This window comes from Zea mays, chromosome 3 (assembly GCF_902167145.1).
Source record: "Zea mays cultivar B73 chromosome 3, Zm-B73-REFERENCE-NAM-5.0, whole genome shotgun sequence".
NCBI classification, from domain to species: Eukaryota; Viridiplantae; Streptophyta; class Magnoliopsida; order Poales; family Poaceae; genus Zea; species Zea mays.
In genome coordinates, this window is record NC_050098.1 from 2,002,769 (window position 1) to 2,030,396 (window position 27,628).

General features: G+C 43.8%; 3 protein-coding genes across 8 annotated transcripts; all 3 read right to left on the reverse strand.

Moving 5' to 3' along the window:
- Positions 1–5,402: 5,402 nt before the first annotated feature.
- Positions 5,403–7,321, reverse strand: LOC103649544 (uncharacterized). Its single transcript, XM_008675265.4, has 5 exons — positions 7,227–7,321; positions 6,267–7,127; positions 5,942–6,141; positions 5,795–5,852; positions 5,403–5,721 (listed from the first exon to the last, which is right to left on the reverse strand). Exons 2-5 carry the CDS (start codon positions 7,042–7,044, stop codon positions 5,522–5,524), a joined length of 1,236 nt encoding a protein of 411 aa, XP_008673487.1. The 5' UTR covers positions 7,045–7,127; positions 7,227–7,321; the 3' UTR covers positions 5,403–5,521.
- An 806-nt stretch (positions 7,322–8,127) lies between these two features.
- LOC103649545 (uncharacterized) lies at positions 8,128–10,611 on the reverse strand. 2 transcript variants are annotated; one of them, XM_008675266.2, is made up of 4 exons: positions 10,338–10,611; positions 9,801–9,924; positions 9,450–9,535; positions 8,128–8,952 (listed from the first exon to the last, which is right to left on the reverse strand). In XM_008675266.2, the coding sequence occupies exons 1-4, from the start codon at positions 10,377–10,379 to the stop codon at positions 8,836–8,838; spliced, it is 369 nt and encodes a 122-aa protein (XP_008673488.1). In that variant the 5' UTR covers positions 10,380–10,611; the 3' UTR covers positions 8,128–8,835. The 2 variants fall into 2 exon arrangements, 1 of the variants encoding a protein (XP_008673488.1); XR_004857040.1 differs by lacking the exons at positions 9,801–9,924; positions 10,338–10,611 and having other exon boundaries at positions 9,071–9,786.
- A 94-nt stretch (positions 10,612–10,705) lies between these two features.
- Positions 10,706–26,971, reverse strand: LOC100285095 (uncharacterized). 5 transcript variants are annotated; one of them, XR_002267861.3, is made up of 16 exons: positions 26,591–26,971; positions 26,403–26,443; positions 25,651–25,720; positions 25,409–25,557; positions 24,911–25,006; positions 24,748–24,818; positions 24,512–24,573; positions 24,368–24,431; positions 13,540–13,624; positions 13,320–13,446; positions 13,099–13,163; positions 12,695–12,752; positions 11,738–11,877; positions 11,544–11,654; positions 11,174–11,371; positions 10,706–11,088 (listed from the first exon to the last, which is right to left on the reverse strand). XR_002267861.3 is itself a non-coding variant. In NM_001157990.2 (15 exons), the coding sequence occupies exons 1-14, from the start codon at positions 26,664–26,666 to the stop codon at positions 11,177–11,179; spliced, it is 1,299 nt and encodes a 432-aa protein (NP_001151462.2). In that variant the 5' UTR covers positions 26,667–26,869; the 3' UTR covers positions 10,787–11,088; positions 11,174–11,176. The 5 variants fall into 5 exon arrangements, 1 of the variants encoding a protein (NP_001151462.2); XR_004856949.1 differs by having other exon boundaries at positions 11,522–11,654; XR_004856951.1 differs by having other exon boundaries at positions 12,633–12,752.
- Between the last annotated feature and the right edge of the window lie 657 nt (positions 26,972–27,628).

Genomic DNA, 27,628 nt, shown 5'->3' on the forward strand with positions numbered 1-27,628 from the left:
AAGGATGCCAAGCCCATCAAGACACCCATGGGAACTAATGGGCATCTCGACCTCGACACGGGAGGTAAGTCCGTGGATCAAAAGGTATACCGGTCGATGATAGGTTCTTTACTCTATTTATGTGCATCTCGACCGGATATTATGCTTTTCGTATGCATGTGTGCAAGATTCCAAGCCGACCCTAAGGAAGCTCACCTTACGGCCGTAAAACGAATCTTGAGATATTTGGCTTATACTCCTAAGTTTGGGCTTTGGTATCCTAGGGGATCCACATTTGATTTGATTGGTTATTCGGATGCCGATTGGGCAGGGTGTAAAATCAATAGGAAGAGCACATCGGGGACTTGCAGTTCTTGGGAAGATCCTTGGTGTCTTGGGCTTCAAAGAAGCAAAATTCGGTCGCTCTTTCCACCGCCGAAGCCGAGTACATTGCCGCAGGCCATTGTTGCGCGCAATTGCTTTGGATGAGGCAAACCCTGCGGGACTACGGTTACAAGTTGACCAAAGTCCCCTTGCTATGTGATAATGAGAGTGCAATCAAGATGGCGGATAATCCCGTCGAGCATAGCCGCACTAAACACATAGTCATTCGGTATCACTTTCTTAGGGATCACCAACAAAAGGGAGATATCGAGATTTCTTACATTAATACTAAAGATCAATTAGCCGATATTTTTATCAAGCCACTTGATGAACAAACTTTTAACAAACTTAGGCATGAGCTCAATATTCTCGATTCGCGCAATTTCTTTTGCTAACTTGCTCACATAGCTCTTTTATATACCTTTGATCATATCTCTTTCATGTGCTATGACTAATGTGTTTTCAAGTGAATTTCAAACCAAGTCATAGGAATATTGAAAGGGAATTGGAGTCTTCGGCGAAGACAAAGGCTTCCACTACGTAACTCATCCTTCGTCGTCACTCCGAACCACTCTCCATTTTTGGGGAGAGAGCAAAAGGACTTCGTCTTTGGTATAATCTTAACTCATCTATTTATGACCAAAGGGGAAGAAAGTAACTCGAGGGCTCTAATGATTCCGTTTTTGGCGATTCATGCCAAAGGGGGAGAAAGTAAGAGCCCAAAGCAAAAGGACCGCACCACCACACCACCACCAATTTCAAAAACTTCGTGTTTCCAAGAATATTATCAATTGGTATCCTATAGTGTTCAAAAGGGGGAGAAAGTAGTATTTCAAAAATGATATATCAAAACCCTCTTGAACACTAAGAGGAGGATCTCATTTAGGGGGAGTTTTGTTTAGTCAAAGGAAAAGCATTTGAAACAGGGGGAGAAAATTTTAAATCTTGAAAATGCTTTGCAAAATCTTATTCATTTACCTTTGACTATTTGCAAAAGAACTTTGAAAAGGATTTACAAAAGAATTTGCAAAAACAAAACATGTGGTGCAAGCGTGGTCCAAAATGTTAAAAATGAAAGAAACGATCCATGCATATCTTGTAAGTATTTATATTGGCTCAATTCCAAGCAACCTTTGCACTTACATTATGCAAACTAGTTCAATTATGCATTTCTATACTTGCTTTGGTTTGTGTTGGCATCAATCACCAAAAAGGGGGAGATTGAAAGGGAATTAGGCTTACACCTAGTTCCTAAATAATTTTGGTGGTTGAATTGCCCAACACAAATAATTGGACTAACTAGTTTGCCCTAGTGTATAGATTATACAGGTGTAAAAGGTTCACACTTACCAATAAAAAGATCAAGTATTGGATTCAACAAAGGAGCAAAGGGGCAACCGAAGGCACCTCTGGTCTGAGGGCACCGGACTGTCCGGTGTACACCGGACAGTGTCCGGTGCACCACCGGACAATGTCCGGTGCACCAGAGGACTCCAACTCGAACTTGCCACCTTCGGGAAATTCCAGAGGCGACTCCACTATAATTCACCGGACTGTCCGGTGTACACCGGACATGTCCGGTGCTCCAAGGAAGGATGGCCTCCGGAACTCGCCAGCCTCGGGAATTCACTTCAGCTGCTCCGCTATAATTCACCGGACTGTCCGGTGTACACCGGACTGTCCGGTGTAACAGCGGGGCAACGGCTATTTCGGCGCCAACGGCTACCTGCGACGCATTAAATGCGCGCGCTGCGCGCGCAGAAGTCAGGCACGCCCATACTGGCGCACCGGACATTGAACAGTACATGTCCGGTGTGCACCGGACATCCTGGCGGGCCCATAAGTCAGAAGCTCCAACGGTTAGAATCCAACGGCATTGGTGACGTGGCTGGCGCACCGGACTGTCCGGTGCACCATACGACAGACAGCCTCCACCAACGGTCAAGTTTGGTGGTTGGGGCTATAAATACCCCAACCACCCCCACATTAATTGCATCCAAGTTTTCCACTTCTCAACCACTTACAAGATCTAGGCATTCAATTCTAGACACAACAAAGAGATCAAATCCTCTCCAATTCCACACAAGGCTTTAGTGATTAGCGAGAGAGATTTGTCGTGTTCTTTTGAGCTCTTGCGCTTGGATTGCTTCTTTTCTTTCTCACTTGTTCTTGTGATCAAAACTCCATTGTAATCAAGGCAAGAGGCACCAATTGTGTGGTGGCCCTTGCGGGGAAGTTTTGTTCCCGGTTTTGATTTGAGAAGAGAAGCTCACTCAGTCCAAGGGACCGTTTGAGAGAGGGAAGGGTTGAAAGAGACCCGGCCTTTGTGGCCTCCTCAACGGGGAGTAGGTTTGCGAGAACCGAACCTCGGTAAAACAAATCCGCGTGTCACACTCTTCATTTGCTTGCGATTTGTTTTTCACCCTCTCTCGCGGACTCATTTATATTTCTAACGCTAACCCGGCTTGTAGTTGTGTTTATATTTGTAAATTTCAGTTTCTCCCTATTCACCCCCCCTCTAGGCGACTATCAGTCACCCATCCCAGGTTTCTCCAAGTTGAGCACGCTTAACTTTGAGATTCCTTCGAACCAGGCTTCCAAACTCAGATTCCAATAATTCCTGTTTCTAAATTCTTATCAAACTATTCCCTATCCAACCATGTCATCCCTTAAGCATGGTTCATGTTCTAGAAAACTCCCAAAATACTCTTGTCCCATATTCTGCCTATAACTCTCCTGTTCATACAATCATACTAAGTCAGACGATTCATTTGTCACTGTTCTCACCAACAGTGAACTTCACTGTGCTACACCACATGCACCCAGCTATAAATACACCCAGCTACCCTCTCCCTCTCCACACACTCAACACCCTTAGCCAAGTCAAACACCCCCACCCACTTAGTTACTCCGCTCTGCCGGCTACACGCATAGTGTCGCTTCGCCTCCAGTCCACCCTCCTGGTAAGCACCTCCGCTCCACCGCTAGTAGTATCACAACACCACATGACATAGATTCTGCTCAAGACTCTACCCATCCATATATCGCCATTCTGACCACTATACTAAATATCTGTTGATATACTCGCTGGTTTGTATGTTTGCTTGTTCATGTTGCATAGTTATCGGAGCGTTCGTGCCGTCTCGTGGAGGCCAGATCTGCAAGTCTACGCCAGGCAGTGGAGCTAGAAGCCAGTTCCGCGAGCTCCCCTTCCCCCTTCGCCGGATAAGCACGGCAAGCTCATTGGATCCCTTTGATGCATAAATTACCTATGATTTTTCAACCACAACCCTCAGCCTGTTATTTTATGCATGATATGATTTTGAGACAAGTTATTATGGCCACCCAGCCGCTTGCCGCAATCAATCCTTGATATATTTGTTACAAATGATTTGAGAAAAGGTGTGAGTTTTCAAAAGAAAATGTTTTCCAAAATGTGTATGATGAAGGGTTTTCACCCTTATCACCTTTGAGTAGGGATGATCAGGGAATCCCTGGTTTAGGGGAGGGTCTAAGGTGATGGCTCAGCCAGGTTAGGTGTGAGCAGAAGAATTGTCCTCTCATATAAGGACCAATTTGTCATCCTTCACTACCTGTACTCATGACAAGTACAACCACTCGAGACTGTATGGGCAGTCACTCAATCTGAACTCGTACGGTCCAAACCCTAGGGTTATGATGGCTGGGGAGCATCGGGAGGATAAGGAGGGGGAATGTTTTGTCCGGTTTGGACATGGCGGTGGCCTGACTCCTTCCGGTATAACCGTTAAGGTAAGGACGTGCGAGGAAAGAAAGAGATTCGGATTCAGGTCTCATTGGCCATGAGATCGCAGAACCGGACTAGTGGGTAAAGTGTACACCTCTGCGCAGAGTTTGAAAACCTATTCGAATAGTCCGTGTCCACTGGTATGGACGTGTCTGGTGTGGTATGACAATTAGTGTTTTGTTTTCCAAAAATGCTTTTGAGAAAAGTGTTTTTTAAAAGGTCCGGCGGTTGAGCCGTGAGCTATGGTGGACGGGAAGTCCAGTAGCTGTTTTTGAAAAAGAAAACCAGTGGGAAACTGCTGAGATACCTGGATGGTTTAGTCCAGGGGATTTTGTTCTATATTAAAAAAAACTTCCTGCTCCTTTGGGAGAGGATGTGCTTTGAAAAATAAAAATGTTTTACAAAACAACCCTGCATCAAATATTGCTGTTTCTGCAAAATATCCTGAGCTCCACATACTCAATGCATTATATCTGATTTCCCCATTCCGCGGGTGAAGGTGGGCTGTTGAGTACGTTTGTACTCACCCTTGCTTATTTGTTGTTTTTCAGAAAAGGAGATCGGGTAAGAGTTACGTCTGTTCCCAACCTTGCTTGTGGCTGTTGGACTGCTGATTTGCTTCGCTGCGTATATCGGGCTGCTTCAGCCCCCACTCTGGTGATATGTCCCGAGTTGTGGACCAACTCTTAAAGTTGATCGCCACCTTTATAGGTTTGTCTCATTTAAGCAGATCTGTAATCATCTTATATATAAATGTGTTTACTAGCCTATTAGGACTAGTAATTGTATCACATTTGAGTCCTAGAGGATCTGTGGCGCTTCAACAACACCCGAGTTCTCAGTGGCTTGCTCGTCTACTCGCAACAATACAAACAAGCATAGTATAGGAGAAATTAACATCACACCAAACATGAGAACAGAATACATAATAATAATCTACGCATCGTAACGAGATCGTAGTTTCGAGAATCACTAAATTCAGAGTTACGGTTATCGAGTTATGATTTTCCGAAGTTATTAAGTGTTTAGTATAGAATAAATTAAGTAGATAATTTAATCTATGTTTTATGGCTAAACAAAGTTACCAAGTGATAAACATAGATAATTTACAAAGCGGCGGCCTGGTGGTGACCGGAGGAGGAAGATGGCTGCTGTCGGTGGGAGGGAGGTGAAGGGAGAGAAAACTGGCTCTGCTGTGGGGACGCACTTAGATGGTTTTCGACATCTGATGTATACTTATATGTCTCTGTTTTGACGCCTTGTCACGAGAAGATTTCGTTTTAAAAACTTTGTTTCCTTCCGCTAGTTTCTACACAAAAGTTCCAGATATACAAGCAGAGCAGAAAGAAGGTCGAGCGCCGGATTTATTTCTTCATTTAATTATTTATACAATTACAAGCAGGCGGCATTGTTGATGCTGTCGCGGCGAAGCAGCATCCCCGTGATGCCCTGCACCCACTTGCGCTGCTCGCGCCTGCTCCTGACCTCGAACTCGATCACCCTCTCCACCGTCCTGATCCCCAAGTATCCCCTCCTGCCCACCTCCCTGCCTGCCCATGCCGGTATCTCCGAGCACACGTCCAGAACCACACCTGCCATGCGCATCACGCTCCAATCCATATAGCAAATCCATATAGAAAAAAAGAAACTATGAATCAATCTTACACTTTTTGGTTTTGATGAAGGTGCCGGCCATATGTGCACTCTGCATCTTGAGAACCACCTGCAAATAAAAGTTGGGTTGGGTTTGGTGATGGTGATGGTGTGTTTGGTATGGTATGGTATGGTACTCATAATAATAATAATAATGACCTCGAAGCCGGAGTTTATGTACACGGTGACGAGCTTCCAGTGGAGGGCGCCCTGCCTGGTGCGCTTCAGAAGCTCGCCGCCCCGGGAGACGAAGACCAGCGGCGAGATGTCCCTCTCCGGCTCCCTGCCGTCGCCTGGCAACGCAGTCGCCTGGATCTCCTTGTGGAGCCTCGCCCTCAGCATGGCGGCGCCGCGCAGAGCTGCAAGACCATCCATGGGCACGTCAATCAATCAGATCAGATGCCTCCGTTTCTTGCTTCAGCAGTTCAGCTTCTGCTTGCTGTCGTAATAACTGTCTTGCGGTTGTCGTATCGTACGTACGTACCCGTGGCCGCGCCTGCGGTGAGCGCCATGACGTCGCCGCTGCTCTGCGCGTTCACGGCCGAGTGGATGGCGGCCAGGATCTGGTCGTGGCTGGCGCCGATCGCCTGCGCCATCTCCACGCAGTGCGACGCCACCAGCGCCGCCGCGGACGCCACGGCCGCCGCGGTCTTGGCGCCGCCGCCGTCGCCCTTGGCCGGCCGCTGCTCCGGCGCCGCCGAGGACGACGAGAACACCGCGCCGGCCACCAGCGCCGCCACCGCCGCCGCGACGCCCGCCACGGACGTGGCCGCGTACGCCTGCGCGTTGCGGGACCGGGCCTCGGCGCGCTTCTTCTCCCTCTGCTCCTTGATCCACGCGCCCACCGTCTTCCCTCTCCCCGCGGCGCGAAGCAGCTTCACGTCGCCCAGGTGCACCCTGGGAGAGATGGGCTGGCTCGTGCCTCCGCCGGCTTCACCACCAGCCCCAGCCGCCGCGTCTGCCTTCTGCGGCAGAGACAGGCGGCGATGATCACTGCCAAGCGGCGGCCGCTCCGCCGTGGACGTGGCGACGACAGCGGGAGGAGAATCGGAGGCGGCATTGCCGCAGCTGAGCGCCCTGAGGGCCTTGGAGATCTCTGCCGCCGAGAGGCTCCAGGACCTTGCCAGGAACTCCATCGTCTCCGTCGGTGTCTCCGGTGGCCGGACAGTCGTCGGAGCCCACTTATCGGCTGGGCTGCCTTCTTCCTCGATGCCCTCAAGCCTCGGGACCTGCCCACCGTGGTCGTCGGCGCATTGCTCCATTGCCTAGCTACCCGGGGACAACAAAATTCAAGGATCCAAGGTCGGTGCTGAATTGCTGGGTTCTTTTTTTTATTAAAGAAGAACTGAAAACAAACAGAGGAATGATTAGGGTTTTAGAAGGCTGTCAGAGAGGGATGGATATCTGTTAGCTGCTAGGATGGGGCTCAGTGGCATGAACTCACATCACAAACGTATATGCATGCTCTCCACTTGTGTCAGAACTAGCAAAGCAGCAGCTCTCAGCACAACACAGCAAGTACACAGCTTCTGCTATATATATATGGAAGCTGTGTTGTTACTACGTACGTATTATGTGTTTATATTAAGCTGTGTCGTGCGGATCATGCTTATCTTGCTAGTGCTTGGTGGATGTAATTTCTTAGTGCTGGTCTTCTTTCCCCACTCTCGTGCTTCTCTTTGTACCTTGTGTATCCTTTAATTTAGTCGAACTGAGACTTCGGTCGATTAATGAAAATGTTTAGGTGGGGCTCCTCGTCCTCCCGTCGATTCTCCTTTAAAAAAACCCAGTTGCACCCTATTTGTCGGCATTGCATATTTGCATGTCCTCTGTCGATCCAAATCATGCATCGAGAAACAAACAGACCGTTCGCCCGTAGAGACAAAACACTATAGAAATAGCTATTTGCAAATACAATCTCATAGAGACAAAACACTATAGAAACAAAGTTAAACAAACAACTTGAAAGATACATATAGGTAAGATTTTTTTTAGGGCTCCACCTATATTAGAGTAAAAAAAGTGCGGCGAAGTATGTCTTCAAATTTTCTAGCCACATTTGGCTAAGGTAAGTTATGGCAAATTGTACCGAGGAACCAAACATCCCCAAACTCAATGTTCAAAAATCGAAAGGAAAAAAAAAAGACTTAACAAAGTCACTGAAACCATGCAGATCGTTCTCAATGAGGAGCAGAGCAGGGGAAGAGAGAAGCATAGATTCCTTGGTCTTGGGTTTTTACTTTTTAGGCAGAGCGTGCGTGATCATTAGATGCGATGCGAGGTAATTGCACTGGGCTAGTAGTAGTATCTATAGATGAAATTTATGCAGCCGTGTGATGATGTGGTTACGTGCGCTTCATCTGAATCATTAGTTACCAACAAAACAAAGGGAATCAAATATACAAGTGCACTACTGTCTATGACATCGAGCTAAGTGCGTGTCCGCAACTCTGCACGGTATCTAGAAGCTGTGAGACAAGTGTTTTTTTAGAGGGAGGGAGACAAGCGTTTGGCACCACCTGGTGAGCAGCAAATTGAATCACAGATTCACAGGAAACCCGCCCGACAGGGGAGAGCCAGGATGGGGAATATACCCCGCCATTAGCATTAGCAGCCTGATGAGTGATGAAGCTGGTGATGATTGCAGGTGCTTTCTTTTGCGTTTTTCATGGAATATCCTGACTGAGCTTCTCTCTCTCTCTCTCTCCTTTGCCTGCTTTAATGGCCCATATGATTGGATGCTTACGGAAAGAGAATGATGGCTCAAACTGAGTGACAGGGCTTCATTTAGTTCCTCCTCCTTTCTTTGCTTCCTTTAATTCTCATGTTGGAGAATGGAGAGAATGATGCGGCCTCCAATCCGTGTTTCCCGCAGCTAGTGCGAAGAATCTTTTTGATAAGCAGTTCTTGTATGGAACTGAATCTGAGGATCGATCCTTGTGTGGATACTGATATAAGTACAATCTGTGCAGTGTTCTTCATCGCCCGTTTCATTTGGAACAGCAAACAAATTCAGCCATAACGTTCGCTGATGATCCCATACATACAGCATGCTATTTATCATGATATCGACCTTGTCCGTAGTGCTTTCTGATGTCAAGAACAAGTGGCATGAGACGGGGGCCAGCCTTCATTTGACAAGCTTTGTTCCTCTGCTTTCCATCATCCTCCTGCATGTCCAAAGAAATACTTATCAGCGTCTCATCGTCGCCGTTCGTGCAAGGGAAAGGTAAAAAGTGCTGCTTTTCTACACTGTGATAAGACCCTTTCGCGGGGTAGTGGAAGCACCTAGTCCTGTTCATTCGCTCGACAAGACCCTAAATCTGGGGGGCACCAACTCCCGATGCCCAACCAAAGCAGGCAGCATTACCGACGTCTCAAGTAGACTGCATCCATCATTAGCACAGGAAAGCAAAAAAGAACCAAAGCTGCGATCGATTTTTAGTCCAGGAAATGGCATGCATACAAGTAAGAGGAGCATATGACAAGTATACGTGAGAGTAGAAGTGAGTGTACATCATCATCCGTACATAGTGCTGCCTTGCCAAATTCAAATGATAACCTCGCATAGGCACTTACTAGCCAGCAATGTATTATTTAGGGAACACTAAAACACTGTCCTTATCACTAGCTAGCTAGGCCAAGAAAATCTTGAAATTTTACATACCTCGACTCGTTGCATCTCCCAGCTTTCCACGAGGTTACGTCTTGATTTACATGAAAAGTTCACCGACTTGTCCTTGTTTGCTTCGACTGAAAATCACCATCATCGTCAGCTTCTCATTTGAGACAGCAAAATGAAGCAATCATGCAGCGTGCAAGCAGAGGAAGGCTGCACATACAAAATTACTGGACCTTGTCACATAAATAAACCCACAATTCAACATTCACGAATACAGCCTTTGTTCAAATGCACAAAGTGATGAAAACAAGACATTTCGGAAGAATCGGAAGCTGCCTACAGATACGCTGGAATACAAGTTCCACGATCATTTTATATACATAAAAACTTACTTACAATGCAAGACTTCATTCTCAACTTTGGGATCAAAGATCCATAGCCAATATACACAACCAGGTAAAGTGACTTCATGACAACTCCCATGGCTGGACTTGGCCAGCATAACGATGAAAAGGGAAACCTGGAGCACCCGAAAATCCATCATCTATCAGCAGTCAAGTTTTTTCTTTTATTCGAACATCATCAGCGGTCAAGTTTTCAGCAAGCAAACTGGTGCAAATATACAGTATGTTGGACCAAGAACCAAACAGAATAAATAAAAAGGATCACCAAGCTCTGAAATGATAAAAGAATACCAATCTAGAAGAAAGAACACTAGAAAGATTCTGTTATGATTATAGTAGTATGTAGCCACAGTCTGTCAAATGTACACAACATCTTAGTTGAAAATACAAACTAACTGTTAAGTCCCTTGCATCCAAAGACCAAACATAACTGATTGCCGCTGATAAAATTATATCCATCAAACCACACACTTTAACAAAACTCAACCTTTTCTAAAGCCGTCAGTAAAAGATAATGTCAGAAACTTACATCGTCAGAGCAAGACCAACAAAAGGTTATAGCACCTTCCATGACTTCACTTACTACACCTCCCTTCGTACCTTTTCCCCCCTTTTTGGCCTACTTGAATGATTCCAACACAGCATTTCAGCAGAAGATATCCAGTAGATTTCTGAGAGTTACAAGCATCACTCCGTGAAAAATATTAAAGACATCTCTAACCAACACAGCACTTCATTTGCAGAGTGAAATTTGTTCCACCAATTGTGCATTATCTGCTTAACAAGATACAGAAGTCCCCCATGTAGACAAATTTAACTTAACAATGGCATATTCTGCTTCTGTTCGGCTGGGTATCTGCGGTATCTAATGCTAAAACATCTGAGGACAAAACATCAATAAATAATCATATGGCAACATGTGTATTAAATTGACGCCAGAAACTGCAAAGCTCAGATCATCTTATTTGCAATGTTCAACCCATACATATATTAACATGTAAGCAATTTACAAGGCATCCAGAACTACTACAAAGAAGCATTTAAGCAGCGGTCCAACAAACTGCCCAAGCATTCAAGAGTCATCACAACCGCGAGCAAACCTTCCATATTATCAGCTAATAGTATCATCAAATGCATCAGTGCTTCAGGAGCCACCTCAGTAACAATACATGAGACATCAAGTCTACAGATTGTGCAATGCTTAACTCTGAACCAACTCAGATGAACAGGGGCCTCCTCTAACTCTCAAAGCACTTCCTCTTTGCTCCACCAGATATGATCTATACAGAAATATGAATTCATTACGGATGCTGGAAATAAGAACAGGAGCCAAATACTATCATCAGATTGATCTTACAGATTTACCTGTCATTTTCCTGGGGCATTGTGCTGGAATGTAGGAAGCCAACTGTTAGATGAGCTAGTTATGTTTACAATACCCTGATTGTGGTGAACAGCATCAAATTGTCCTTTATGTCTTGAATCACTATAATTTTTCCACTGGGAACTAGGAAGAGCCACAGATGTTGTCAGCTGTGCTTTTCCAGCAGCCATGTCTTGTCTCTGAAATGGTGAACCGTCATATTAGATATCATACAACTGCTCAAGGAACCAAAATAACAGAAGGAAACCATCATTAGCATGAAACATCAATTTTCAAGGATGGCTCTGTTATTTTTCAATATATTGTAAAGACACTAATGCAGGGGATACCAGAAATAACTCAGCACAAAACCTGAACACGAAACTCCAACAAGAGAAGACAATCGGTCAACTTCAAACTTTTTGTTCTTATATCCAACAGTGGTCAATCGAAAACCCAAAAGACACCGCGGAACAACTGGGCCTTGAAAACATAAATACAATTGATGATTTGATGTTATTGGTCCCAAGAAAATTAAACATGCTACACTGATCTGTAGAACTTACAAGGTTCACGGTATGCCGCACGTCAGGATTCCGATCATTGTTGGTTGCCTGTTTGTCTTGCGACCATGCAGCTTGCCCTGTTGGACGACTTGTCTCTACATGCTCCTGGGCTTCGTTATGATTAATAACACCATTTACACCTGTTACCATAAGGCCACACATACATATCATGCTACAAAGAGTAAAAAAGGACAGACTCAGTGCCGATGTCTCCCACATGAGTATGGAAACAAGGCAAGCAACCCCCCCCCCCCCCCCCCCCGGCATACTATAGTCAGATCCCATTGATTAAGAAAAATGGCATACTATAATCAGTGGATAAAACCATGACATTTTGTCCTGCATTAGAAGCAAAAGGTATATTGTATACATGTATTCATGTAATGTACCCCTCGTCGAACTATATATCGGCTAATAAGTTCAATCTACACTGCAACGAAAAAATAATGAAATTACTATATACTTAGGTTTCTAAAACCTTTTTTCTTCTTAATATATTCATACAAAGCTCTCATGCGTGTTCAAGAAAAAAAAACTATATAGCTCTATCAAGACATGTAATCTATCCAATCAATCATCTACCAATACTATAATCCTATAACACTGTCAAAAATACATAAATAACAAGACTTAAAAGGTAACATACTCATTCATCTAATCAATCAAAAGTCTGAATCCTATAACAGAAAGAAACAGTAAACAAACATGAAAATTGGGTGGATCTCTTCACCTCTCAGTCACAGGCGATACAGCAACAGTACATAACATGACCAACCCAAACATTGACCAAACAACAAAACTTGGTTCATCTCATCAATCAATTCTCAGTCCTATGGAATAAGAAACAATAAATAAAATGCAGATAATTCTTTATAAGATAGTTTGTTTATCTCACTTATCAGCAACCACATCTACTCATTTGTAGCTGAGTATCAAAAGGTGCATAGGCTCTATCACCTGCTTGTTTCGGTCCATGTGCTTGAATAGGTCGAGCAATAGGTGCCCCAGGACTTTGCTGCACATAGAAGAGAATTTATTATGTAGCCATTAAAGTTGAACCATCGTCCAAATTAATAACTGTTATGAGCTGTCAAAGGTTCTGTGGAATGCTCCCTAAAAGAGAACTGGAGAAGTAATTATTACAAAGATGGTTCAGGGATTCTTTCAAGATTTTGCAGAATGCCTCCAGTTTCAGAGGTTATATAAAAACTAACAGGGCCACTCACATACATGAAATAACTCTAGAACCTAACAGCACAATCACATGCCCAAAGTTGCCACCAAATAGAGGTTCAATCAATACATACCATCAGCTCCACCACCACAAAGAACAAAAACACAGAGAACAAACCCAGGCATACCTTTTGTTTGTGGCCTTGTTTGTATTTCAAAACTGTCCAGTCGAAGACATAATCAAACTCATAATCTGTTGAAAATAACGAAGACGTAGGTATTAGAACCACTGTTTTAAAGGCGCTGCCTAGGCGCCCAGGCAGTAGTCAAACGCCTTGTCTCGCCATACCCCTTTAAAAACCATGATTAGAACAATAGAAAAAAAAATAGAAACACCATGCATATTTACCTTGGCTGATAAACAAGTCACGGAAAAGTCGCTTCACAAATGCATAGTCAGGTCGCTGATCAAATGCCAATGAATGGCAATAATGGAAGTAAGATGAAAACTGGACCGGACAGGATTTGCATAAGACCTGACCATAAGTTCTCTTAATCAGCAATAAACACAGATAAGCACACGCATACCAGAAAAAAGATTTTATAATCTAATATGTTTATGAGATAACCTCGATAGGAGTCGATATCTTTTTCTCACATATCTTGTCATACTTCTGTGCCTTTGTTGCGGCTTTTAGTCCCTGCCAAGGGAGGCTTCACACAGAAATACATAACAGAATAGTTAGAGTTAGAATCCTATCATGAAATGGTATCAAAAACATTAAGACTTAAAAAGTATGAAAGCTCTGGTTTTAGAGTTTGGATCGAACATAAAAGGAGGTGGACAAAGAGCTCTGTTACTCACAAGATTGTAACAGGTCCACAGTTCGGTATATTGGCAGTAGAACTTGAGCGACATGTTGCACACACATTTGGAATCAAATATGATCCAGTGGTTGAGATTAGAGCCTGTTGCTCTTATATTTAGGGGTAGTTCTTAGAAGCTGCACATCTATGGTTCTCAGGCCCGGTTTTCCTTGAATAAATAAACCGGCCCAACTCTTTTCTAATTTAACTAAAAGGCAGAGCACATGCCACAGTAGCAGATCTAGGATTTTGTTGAAGCGTATGCCACAGAAATTTTTTACATGTCCTTTAGTAAACAAATGTAAAATTGGCTCTAAAATTTAATTATAGGTATATATAAGCACTAAACAATATAACAAACCATAAATTCAATAACTAAGCTCCATACTTTGAAGGTTTAGAGGAGATCTCAATGGATATGAAGGTACCACAAGTGCAGGTTTTGAGACGGTTCAAGAAGGTTTTGGGTATGGTAGTAGAAATCAGGAGGGAGAGGAAGTCTAGACTTTTGTGGTACCTTTTGACCTATTGATAGCCAAAACTTTCTTTATGAAGTGAGAATCATATTTAGTGACCTATAGTAGTGGTGAACGCTCTAGTCAGATTGACTGTCCTCAGAAGAAGAGAGGATAAACGAGCATGCTTGGATTGCAAGGTGATACCTGAAGGGTGTTGTCTCTCGACATAAGTTTGTAGTAGCGGTCTTTTGTTTTCAGTTGCATGTATGTAGGTATAAACAAGCAAGGATTGCGAGAACAGAGTGGTGGAAACTAAAAGAGGAGACGTTAGAAATCAAGGAAAAGGCCATCAAAGAGAGCACTTGGAAGGAAGAAGATGACGCAAACAACATGTGGAAGAAGATGACAACCTACATTAGAAAGGTGGTCTCCGAGATATGGAGCAACCAAAGAGAGTGGAGACGAAGCTAGACATACTTGGTGGTGGAACAAGGAAGTCCAAAGGGCTATTAAGGAGAAGAACAAATGTTACTGATGTGTTTACCATGACAGGAGTGTGGACAACATAGAGAAGTAAAAGATAGCAAAGAAAACCGCAAAGCAAGATGTAAGTGTGACAAAGGTAGCGCGGACGAGGATCATTACCAACATTTGAGCATGAAGGAGAGGGGCATATATAGGATGGCTAGGGTCCATGAGAGGAAAACAAGGGGCTTCAATCAAGTTAAGTGCATTAAGGATGAAATGGAGCACCTCTAAGTGAATGAAGAACAAGACTTGACCTTACTGCAAAGCTTGCTGCCTTGTCAGATCTCACAATTTCCCTGCAAATACTTGTGTCTACCTCTTGCCATCAAGAAATTTACAAAGGACCAAGTACAACCGATTATTGATAAAATTGCCAACCAACTGCCGGGGTGGAAAGTTGATTTGATGACTAAGGCTGGATGGAAGGTCCATGTGCAGTTTGTCCTCACAGGGATGGTCATATATCTCGCAATGGCTGTGGATTTACCTCCTTGGGCTCTCAAAGCTATTGACAAGATCCAACGAGGCTTTCTTTGGCAAGGGCGCAAAGAAGCAAGGGGGGACACTGTCTTGCTGCTTGGGGAAAAGTTTGTCGGTCGCTCGAGCTTGGTGGGCTGGGGAATTCCAATCTCATTGATCTTGCTTGGGCACTTCGTATGCGTTGGCTTTGGTTAGCAAAACTGATCCAGGACGGCCATGGGCGTCCCTTGCTATACAAGTTCCCAGCAAGGCTAAAGTTTTCTTCTCAGTGGCTATGCAAACTGAAATTGGTAATGGGGCCTCTACTCTTTTTTGGTCTGACCGTTGGTTGATGGGACACAGGGTCGTGGACATTGCCCCAAGATTACTCCAAAATGTTCCTAAAAGGAGGGTTAATGAGAGGACTGTTTTGGATGCTCTCACTAATCAGACTTGGATTTCAGACATACAAGGAGCTCTTACTGTTGGGGTTATTTCTGAATACCTTGCTCTATGGGATATTGTCACCTCGGTTCAGCTTAGACCAGAAGTGAATGACACTCACTTCTTTCGTCTCGCCGCCAATGGGAAGTATTCAGCAAAGGCAGCCTATGAGGGTTTTTTCCTTGGGTTGACGACTTTTGAACCGTACCACAGAAATTGGAAAACCTGGGCTCCTCCAAAGACCAAGTTCTTCATGTGGCTGGTCGCTCAACGACGGCTTTGGACAGCTGACAGGTTGCAAAAGAGAGGCATGGATCACCCTACAAGCTGCCCTTTGTGTGATAAGGAGCAGGAAACACCTGACCATCTGCTGATTGGGTGTGTGTTCGCCCAGGATTTCAGGTTTAAACTACTATCTCAAGTTAATCTCCAAAACATGGCCTCTCATCTTGTTGATGCATCTTTTATGGGCTGGTAGAGATGGATGGGCAATCAGATACATGGAGTGGCAGGGGAAGCAGTAAACTCCTTGGTAATTTTAGGAGCTTGGACAATATGGAAACATCGGAATAGTTGTGTCTTCGACAGAAACAGACCTAATGTGAATCTTGCTGTCAGAATGGTTGATCAATAGCGAGAGAAGTGGGAGCTGGCTGGGGGCAAGAAAGCTATCCTTGCTAACTAGTCGCATCCCGGGTCTGTAGGAATTTATAGCTTTGGGTGCTTTATTCATGGATGAGTATCAATATGCCTGTATTTGGCCCCCGTGAGGTGGCTGTTTTGTATTATCTCTTTTTTCTTCTTAATGGAATGAAACGCAACTCTCCTGCGTTTTTTCGAGAGAAAAAGATTGCATAGCTAATTAATTAATTAAAACATGTGGCATAATTAAAGCAATGTTATTACTACGTACGCAGAATTAATATGAACCTAACGCAACTTGAATAGTTAAAACAAATTATTTGACCTACAAGATATCGTATTTTTAATAAATTAGTAGGGCTACACATAAATAGGTGATATGGCGCGATCTAATTGGTTAGATCGATTTGTTAATGGTGGAAAAGGTTTGGTTATAAAGGCATGAATCAACTAATTCAAACTTATCGTGATTGTACCTATGGTTAAATTCATGTTGCATGAGCATGACAGTCTTGCATGTAGAAGTGCCTATGGTGCTGGTTGGTTATCTATTAGGCGGTAAGTGTCAAGCCTATCACGCGGGAAAGACCACTGACCTGCCACTAACTTACCTTCCAATCAAGCCCTTCAATCACACGTTGTTGTTGGACATCTCGGTTATTGACGGTGAACCGGAGATCCGATCGACGAACCGGAAGCGCGGGGACGAAGCTCTAGTTCCCCGGTTCTATTGGTCGACTGTGTGCGCTATGGAGTTCCCCGACGGCGGCTTCCCTCTCTCGATGTTGATTATAGCGAGATGCTCTCAGGTTCTCGAGTCCCTACTGTCATGGGGTGAATGGGATGCCTGCTTATATGCTCCCGGATCGATAGGGGCGACCAAATCCAATCCAGATTTTCGGGCAACAGAATTCTGTTGGAGAATCGTGCGCGGCATCGGGAAGGAAGAAAAGAGAAGCTGTTGTTCAAGTGGCTCCACTGATCAGCGTCCCATGAAAAAAATGATGACATCACCATGATACAGTCTTCGGCAACAGAATAAAGAAAAGAGAAAAAAATTGGAGGGGACGTGGGAGGGACATGGGCCGGCTCGGCCAGGTACCAAGGAGGTCGAGCGTCCCTTTCTTTGTTTCTTTTAGTTTTCCGTTTTCTAATATGTGTGTGTGTATACTTCGTTTAAAAATCCAAATCCAAATAGAGTTTTGAACTCCAAATTAAATGCAGACTTAGAATCCCAGCATGGTGCAAAATTGTATTTTATTTATTATCCTATTTAAACAAACGCTTTTAAACATGCAATTCATACACACATAAATAAGTATTTTAAGAAAAATAATTTCTGGTGTATAAAGTTCTTTAGAGTACTTATAAATATATATTTCGACAAAGGAATGACTAAAATCATATAGGGATACTTTTATTAAATCTTTATTAGAAACCATATTTGTTTTAGGATAAGTAATTTCAATGGTAGAGGAATTCTCAAAAAGGTATTCTATCTTAAATTTTTGGGGAGAGCTTTGCTAAAAGCTTATCATAGGATTTTTCATGTGTTACAATAGATGAAGATGTTAGCCATAGAATCTAAGCAAGGTGGATAAAGTAGTGTCAAGCATTTAGCATTCTATGTGATAAGAGGGTACCACAGAAGCTAAAAGACAAATTTTATAGGACGAGGATTAGACACCTACTATGTTGTATGATGCAGGATATTGACCTACAAAAGAGAACATGTCATCAGATAAGTGTTACAGAAATGTGTATGTTGTGTGGAATTGTGGATATATGTGATAAGCTAGGGGTATCACCAATTGAAGAAAAACTTGCCCAAAACTGGTTGAGATGGTTTGGACATGTCCAACGAAGCAATAGCTATCAGAAGAGAGGCAGAGAAGGCCGAAGTTGATATGACAAAAGGCAGTAAGAAGAGACTGGGGCTTGAAGCAGTTCTCAATGCTATTTTCGATGGCTCGGTTGATTGTGGAAAAACTGATTTGGTGTTCTTTAAAGAGATGGGCTTTCCATCAATTTATTTTCAAATTACTTTTTTCCTGCAGGGATCTCCATGATAGCTTCCCATGGTTATTAAAGCGGTAAAATGTTAAAACGTTATGAGCCACCTTTTTAACATTTAAACGTTTAAACGAACGTTTAAATGTCTTTTTAGACATTACAAAAAATTTCAATTATAGAATATGAAGTTAAGGAGGCGCTAAAAAGGATGAAGGTAGGAAAGGCGATGGGCCCTGATGGTATCCCTATCGAGGTATGGAGATGCCTTGGAGACATAGCGATAGTATGGCTGACTAAGCTTTTCAACACCATCTTTCGGACAAACAGAATGCCCGACGAGTGGCGGCGGAGTACATTAGTACCAATCTTCAAGAACAAAGGAGATGTTCAAAGTTGTACTAATTACCGTGGAATTAAGCTCATGAGCCATACAATGAAGCTATGGGAGAGAGTCATTGAACACCGCCTGCGAAAGATGACGAGCGTGACCCAAAATCAGTTTGGTTTCATGCCCGGGAGATCAACTATGGAGGCCATTTTCTTACTAAGACAACTTATGGAGAGATTCAGAGAACAAAAGAAAGACTTGCATATGGTCTTTATAGACTTGGAGAAGGCTTATGACAAAGTACCTAGGAGTGTAATGTGGTGGGCCTTGGAAAAACACAAAGTAGCAACAAAGTACATTAATCTTATTAAAGATATGTACACTAATGTTGTGACAAGTGTCCGAACAAGTGATGGGGACACCGATGACTTTCCAATTAACATAGGACTACATCAAGGGTCGGCTTTGAGCCCTTATCTTTTCGCTTTGGTGATAGATGAGGTCACAAGGGACATACAAGGAGATATACCGTGGTGTATGCTTTTTGCCGATGATGTGGTACTTATTGAGGAGAGTAGGAGTGGTGTTTCGCAAAAGTTGGAATTGTGGAGGCAGACGCTGGAAGCAAAAGGTTTTAGGCTTAGTAGGTCTAAAACGGAATATATGAAGTGTGATTTCAGTGCCATGGGGTATGAAGATGGCGATGTTAGTCTTGATGGGCAAGTGGTACCCAATGCTTCAGAAGGATGGAGACATCGATGAGGATGTCAGTCATAGAATTAAAGCTGGATGGTTGAAGTGGCGGCAAGCGGCGGGTGTCTTATGCGACCCTCGGGTGCCACACAAACTAAAAGGCAAATTCTACAGGACAGCAATCTGGCCGGCTATGTTGTATGGAGCAGAATGTTGGCCCACTAAAAGACGACATGTCCAACAACTATGTGTGGCAGAGATGCGTATGTTGCGCTGGATATGTGGCCACACAAGGAGAGACCGAGTCCGGAATGATGATATACGAGAGAGTAGGAGTGGCGCCAATTGAGGAGAAGCTTATGCAACATCGTTTGAGATGGTTTGGACATATCCAACGAAGATCTGAAGAGGCACCAGTGCATATCGGAATAATTAGGCGTCCCGAGAATGTGAAGAGAGGTAGAGGTCGACCAACCTTGACGTGGACAGAGGCTGTGAAGAGGGACCTGAAGGAGTGGAATATTGATAAAGAGCTCGCCGTGGATAGGAAGGGGTGGAAGTGTGCAATTCACGTGCCAGAACCTTGATTTATAGTTTCGCTTTTCCTCTTTAATCGTTTGACCTTTTCTTGTGCCCATTTAGATCTTGCTGGTTCTTGTGGATTTTATCTCTTTTATGTGTTTCCCCGTTTCGTCGTTTTTCGGTGCTCCTTTGCCTTTGTTTCCCCGTTTTTTTTTCTTTGGGGGTTGAGCTCTGAGGTTTTCATACGGGGTTTCATCTCTAGCCTACCCCAACGTGCTTGGGACAAAAAGGCTTTGTTGTTGTTGTTGTATAGAATATGTTCATGCATAAGTTATGTACTTGAGTTCACAAAACAAAATGAAACATATCAAGTTCACCCACATAAGTTACAACTTGTATCTATGATCAGTAACCATAAACTCTTGATGACTGAAAGTCTGAAACTAGGGAGGGCATCACTGTCTGAACTGGAAGACTGAACCTGGAACTCTTGATGATTGAAAGTATAGAACTAGGGAGGGTGGCGCTTCACTAACCTAGCAGCGCTGGACTGTTGGAGGATGGAGAGGGAGAGAGGAAAGAGGAGAGGAGGGAGGCTGTCGGCGCTGGACGCTGGCACCGGAGGGAGGGCGGCAGACGACGCTGGAGATGGATGCAGGTGGGTGGCGACGACGCTAGAGAAGAGTCGGGCGGCGACGCTGGAGGAGGGAGTCGGGCGGCGATGCGGCGGCGCTAGCAGGACCTGGAGGAGAGGATGGAGGCGGGCGGCGGCGCTAGCAGGACCTGGAGGAGAGGATGGAGGCGGGCGGCGGCGCTAGCAATAGCACAAAAGAGAGTATTGCATGCCCTATGATCTATGTATTTTTTGGCCTGTGAAAGGCCCAATAACACGTAGAACGTCCTAAACACGCCTAGAACGTCCGAAAATGAGAAAACGACGTTTAAGCAACGTTTAAACGTGATAAACGAACGTTCTACACGTTTTTGCTAAAACGACCGGACGTTCTAAACTCCAACCATGTTTTCTTGTTTAAACGACGTTTAAGCGACGTTTTAATAACAATGTAGCTTCCAACCTCCAATTGTGCACTAGAATTTCGAACCAGCTAATGTGCTCCTTGATAAAAAAGTTCTTAGTGTGTGTTGATGAATGTGGACTGGTAGAATTGATGGCACCAAGTTCAGTCACTCAAGTAAGCTATGATATTGTGTTTTATGTTTTTAGAGTGACTAAAAATGGGGATGATGCAATCATGGTTCTATTTACATATTTTTTGTCATGTCCAGACTATTTGAATTGTTCACATTACTATGACTAAACTCTCTCAAAAATAGAATATCATTGTGCATCTTATGGTTTAATTATTGAGTAAAACTAATGATCTGTCATAATATTTGCAAAAGGACCAAAATATTGGCATACTATGTTTTGTAATTGAACTTTTATTTGACACACTATATTTTTTAATTGTACTTTTATTATATTAAAACCGGGCATTATTAAATCCTAGATCTGACACTATCTACAACATGCATGGTCTTTTATAACGAACGTGGCATGGCAATGGAGCAATCCGTCACCAAATGGTTCTGTTTACGACGTTAAATACCCAATTTAGCTTAGTGACCAAGCATGAATTCCAATGTTTTAAAAGAAAAATATTTATTTAATCCATATTAGCATGCATGGCCCATCTATGTGGACTAGTGACCATGGTTTAAAAGGCGACGCCTAGGCGTCCAGGCGCTAGATTTTGCTAGGCGTCGGCGCCGCCCAGGTAAGAACGAGCATGGCGTCCACCTTGGCGAGGTAGGCGTCTGGGCGACGCCTTCTTCCCCCTGGGCGACGCCTGACCTTGGGGTTGTTGGCCTTAGTCGCCGCGAGCAGAACCCAAATTGGCGCGCGTTTTGGGCTTTTGGCGCGGGAATAGGTAAGGAAAGTAGGAACATAGGGGAATAGATAAGGACGCTGCCTCATGTGCGCGCGCGACAGCCCCTCCCTATGCGCGCGGCTGCTGCTCCCTGTCCGTGCGCGGCTCCTCCTGTGCGCGTGGCTCCTCCCTGCTCCCTGCGCGCGGCTGCAGCTCCCTAGGCGCGCCCCTCCCTGCACGGCGGCAGGTCTTCCTTGGTAGGTCCTCCTCCCCTGCTTCCTCCTCCCCTGCTTTCTCTCAGGTTTCTGTCAAGACTCAAGAATGATGTTTCTTTCCCCTACTTCCCCTGGTTTCAGGTTTCTGTCAAGTGTCAAGAACTCAAGACTGTGCAGCGAGTACCCTTGGTTTCAGGTTTCTGTCAAGACTGCAGCGAGTAGCGACAACATAATGTCTTCTCCAAATGAAGCTCCATCTTCTGTGGCTGGTGAGTACGACCCGAAGAGCGATCCTACCCGGAAGCCACAAAAGTCTACTGATCCAGGGTGGAAGTATGGATTTTGGCTAGATCTTCAAAATAAAGATAAGATGGAATGCACTCTATGTGCTTAGGTTGTTAGTGGAGGGATAAAGAGGTTAAAGCAACATTTGGCAGGGGCATATGGAGATGCAAAGTTATGTGTCTTATTTCTACAGTTCTGCACTCATGGAGGTAATACAGTCACCGTCATGTTCCTTACTCTCCCAATACGAATGCAGGAAATCACAAGTGCAACATGCACATTTAGAATTCTCAAATATTTCAGTTTAGGTCAGTAATTTTATATGATTTTTGAAGTACTATATTGGCCCTGAGGGCAGAGGGACTGTTGAAGAAATTAGCACTAAATTGAAGGAGGGTTGCCCAAGTTACTTCAATGAATCAAACTACAAATATTACTTGGCAGTGGAGTGCCTTGAGAGAGCATCTATGATTAATAACCCTGATGAGAGAGATATTCTTGCTAGAGATGCTTTCAATCTTTTGACTAAAATTCCAGAATCTACTGATTTGAGTGTCATATGCAAGAGATTTGAGAACCTAAGGTTAGTGACTTCCTCTGATAACAAATATTGTATTTGGCTAGTAAGGTGTCGCCTAGGTGCCCCGCCTAAGTCGCCTAGGCGTTCAGGCGGTGGCTGGACGCCTAGTTCCGCCTAGCCGCCTTTAAAATCATGCTAGTGACTAGTCTAATTTATTGTGTGCCTCCATGTGCGTAAGTAGCGAAACGACCTCTAGCTGAGTTGGTTAGGTGGTCTGAGTAGCACTCCTCAGGTCCTGAGTTCGAATCCCAGTGAGAGTGAATTTCAAGCTGAGGTTAAAAAGGTCACTAGTTGGTTCCCTGGTTGTGTGCACGCGAGATGGACTGACCTATGGGGGTTGGATCCTCGTGTAGGGGCTGGGAGGGCTCAAAGCACGAGTAAAGATCCAGCCTATAGAGGGCTAACCCTCATGCTGCACTGGAGTCAGTTTTCGTGAACTTTCTTGGTTGGGGCTCCGATTGAGCTTCTTTTTAATATAATACCATGGTGCGGTCTTTCCCCTACCGGTCGAGTTTTGTTTTTGAACAAACGCAGGAGAGTTGCGTGTCATTTCATTAAGTAGAAGAAACATAGGAGAGACAAGACTACCGGTCGAGTTTTTTCCATGTGTGTAAGCAAGAACTGCCCCAGCCCTTCCTTTCATATGAGAAATGAACTGCCATTTTGCATGTGCTAATTTTTCTCGGACACACAACATCATGCACCCATACATGCAGATGAAGTAAAATAATAAATGTTGTATGAGAGAGTAACGGACGGGTTATATGCGCCTAGGAGCCTAGAAGCGCATAAATGAGAGCTAAGACGTGGGCACGCTATATTCCAAGACTGGACAAAAAATGGTTCCGCCGTGCATTCTACTTTAAGACAGTGGGAGTAAAGTGCAAGTACCATTAGTTAATTTGTATAGGAAAAAACAAATAAGAAAATAAACTGCAGTTTACGGTAAGAAACTCTCCTAGTTTAAGGGGTAAAAGAATAGGAGATCCTAGTACAGTGTACAAAAAATAGGAAAAACAAAAAATCAGCTCAAGGGCAAGAATTGAGCCAGCAACTTGCAGATTAGGACTGAAAATGAATACCACCAGACCACAAATTCTTTTGTTGTCCATAGCAGAAAATAATTATTATATAATATAATTAGTGAGTGGCAAATGAATGTTGGGCTGCACCAGTTCCGTTAAAAAAAATAAATGTGCCTCTAGTACTTATAGTTATTAGCTGCTAGTATGATAACGATAACCCTTCTTGAATAATCCATGTCCCAAATAGTAACTTGTTTTGGCTTTTCTAGGTGCATAGTTTACTATGCATCTAGATATATGCTATATCTACTAATAACTTGGAACGGAGGGAGTAGCTGTTAATGCTACTTGCTAGTAACTATTTTTATTGGAAGTGGTATCCAGTTTCATGAACTTATAAATTGCCGAAGTTGCTAGTTGTCAAAACAGGCTCATGGAAATTCACAGCATCACACCACACTGTCTAACACTCTTCACAAACAGTAACATTACTATGCGCAGTACCACACAGCATAAAAGATGCATACCTTCCTCGGAGAAAATACAAAAGCACATAGCCTAGAGATACCAAATCATCTCTGCGGCTTTGTTCTGACAATAAAATCCAATAACAATGATTAAATATCAAATTAAGATGGTGATTTCTAAGTCTCGAGAAGGTTATAACTTGCCTATTCCAAGGTGGGTGTTGCAACTTGCATAGCGCGCTGTACCAGTCAAGCTCTTATTTTCTCTACAGAAAAAGCAATTGGGCAAGCGAAGATCGCAGATGTACAAGATTAGCTAAATGCCCAAACCATTGTCTGGAAAATAGATCAAATATAATTTGAAGCTTCACATTTCTATAAAAAAATGAACGCCGTCTAGGCGTCTACAAAGAACACATCCCATATATATATAATTGTACCTGTAAGGAATATGGCGATTCGTAGTGGAATCACGGTATCTTTTTGCAAGACCAAAATCAATTATATATACCTGATAATCACAAGAGAGTTGTTGGCAAACAGTTCAGTACATTGTCATTCTAATAAAGCAATAAGGAACTTTAATGCCAGCACACCTAGTACCTGGTTTGCTTTCCGACCAAGACCCATCAGAAAGTTGTCAGGTTTGATGTCTCTGTGTAAGTACCCTTTGGAATGCATGAACTCTATTCTTGTAATCTGCACAGACGTTTATCAAAATGATGCTCTAGTAAATACAGAGATGTAATATGTGGAACAAGTGAGCGATATAAATAATAAAAACTGAAACAGAGTTAAGGTCTTGAAGTCTGTCTTGACATAATTGAAAACTACTGCACGAACAAAGTGCCACGTCAATACAGATATGTGAGTTGTGGAACTAGTGAACAAAACAATGTAAATAAGCAGCAACACTTGTTGAGACGGAAGCAAGGTTTGAACGTCTGTCAACATATTGGTTCAAAACTATTATGCAAACAAAGTACTCCGTTTTGAATTAAGCAGATTTCAAAACATCGCTAAAATAAAGGTTTGCACATCATGCATGAGATGCTGGCATGCCACAGGGAATTGAGAAGTCAGTGCCCAGTTCATAGTTACCATCTGGTCAGCCAACATCAGGACAGTCTTCAGCGTGAATTTTCGGCCACAATAACAAAACAGGTCCTCCAAACTCGGCCCCAGCAAATCAATGACGAGAACATTCTCTTCTCCATCCACACCGCACCACTTGACGTTGGCAATGCCACCTGGACACCCAAAACCTTTGCATTGTAAGCTCGCCATATCTATATCTTTACATACTGGTAAACTGCTGCAGAGAGTGGCGTGCCGATGCGTACTTCCTCCTTGGAGGGTATTGTACAGCTTCGCCTCATAGAACAGCTGTGGATGCTTCGTCTTGCTGCTCTCCTGTGAGAGAGGTTGTCAAGGTTTAGTTCCTCTGGTCCGTACAGTGATTATTGATTATATATAAAAAGGTCGCCAGCAGCAGAGGTTTAATTTAACGCGCAGGTGCTAACTTGTGGCTCGCGCCCCTGCTGTTGTAACATACTAATGTAGCAGCATTTGCCCAAGGAGGCTCTACAATTAGCCCACGGAACGTGTAATCATGGCCAACAGGCACCACAGCGTTGAAAAGCTAGGCAAATATCATGACAACAACATACAATTAAAGGGGTGTTTGTTTCTGGTAACTAATTTTTAGTCACTCCATTTTATTCTATTTTAGTTTCTAAATTGTCAAATACGGAAACTTAAATGGAGTTTTGGTTTTCTGTATTCGGTATTTTAAGGACTAAAATAGAATAAAATAGAGAAACTAAAAATTAGTCCCTAAAACCAAAGCGAGCTGAGCATTTGAAATTAGAACATAGCTTGCGTGTTTTTTTCTTCTCTCTCTAAAAAAAAGGGAAATGTGCATCCGTTGATGAAAACAAATCTAGTAAGTAGATGATGGCACATTTGAACACATGAACCCTGATAATCCGTATCCCCGGCCGCTAACGCGCAGGAATCAAAGCAGCCCACGGAAGAATTCCGCCAAAGGAAGAGGAGTGAGGAGGAGGAGGCGAGAGAAACCGAGGGCACTCACGATCTTCACGGCGACGATCTCGTAGGTGTCCACGTGCGTGGCTGGAACAGTGACAGCAAAGAGCAGGTCAGGCACAGTAGTAATAACAGATGACAACACCCAAGCAGAAACCAAACGCGCGGGGAGAGGGAGGGAGAGGAGGAAGGAAGCAATAGGGGATCGGGGAAGAGCGGAGTCGGTCCGCTCACCGAGGTAGATCTCGCCGAAGGAGCCGCATCCGATCTTCCGGCCGAGCTTGAACTTGCCGCCGACGATGCGGTCCATGAGCCGCGCCCCGGTGTTTTCCGTGGCCGTGGCCGCGATCCGCACCGCGGCGGACTCCCTCCCGGTCCCGAGGGGGGGCGGTATTAGGAGAGGAGGAGGCCTCCGGCGTCTCGGATTGCCGACGTTGCTGCGGCGGCGGCCGCGGGTGGGGTTCAATTCTGGTGCCACCAGACGGCAGACGCGGCCGCGGATCGGGTGACTTTGAGTCGGGTCGGGTGGGAGTTACGTGAGTTCCGAGTTCCAGGCCCAGACTTCACTTGGAGCGGGACCCACACAAATTCCTTGTTTGTGGCTGTAGACCGACGATCCTGGGCGGCCGTGGCCCGTGGGGAAGAGGATGATTCATCACCTCTTTGGGCAGTCATTTACAAACTTATTTAGGGCTTGTTTGGTTGGTGGCTAACTGTGTCACACTTAGCCTAAGATTAGTCGTTTAAATTGAAGAACTAACCTTAGACAGAAAAGTTAGGTGAAGTGTGGCAAGTTAGGCAACGATCTAAACAGACCCTTAATACCTCGTATTTTCAGGGTCTTTACTGGGTTAAATATAAAAATACAAGATTAACAGTATTTATGATGTGACAGATTTTAAAGGTACTTTAGTGTATAACGTAGTTTCTTATATGTCTACTGTGTATTGAAAACCAATCAGGAGACTCAATGTTGTACATACCCTCAGTCGTCATCAAACTCTCGAGCTCCTGTTAGGGCCAGACGAAATATTTATGACTTGTTGATTTGTTCAGATTGTGATTGATTTTATTTGAATTTTTTATAAGCTAACTTGGCATTCTAGCTTTAAAACATTTTAGCTTAGTTCGTTAATGTCTCATGAACTCAACGAGCTATCACATTTTCAACAAAACGAAATTATATACATTTCATTTATGCATGAATTGGTGAACATATTATATGTATATGTGGTTCTATAGACTATGAGTTAAATTGATAATTTATAAATT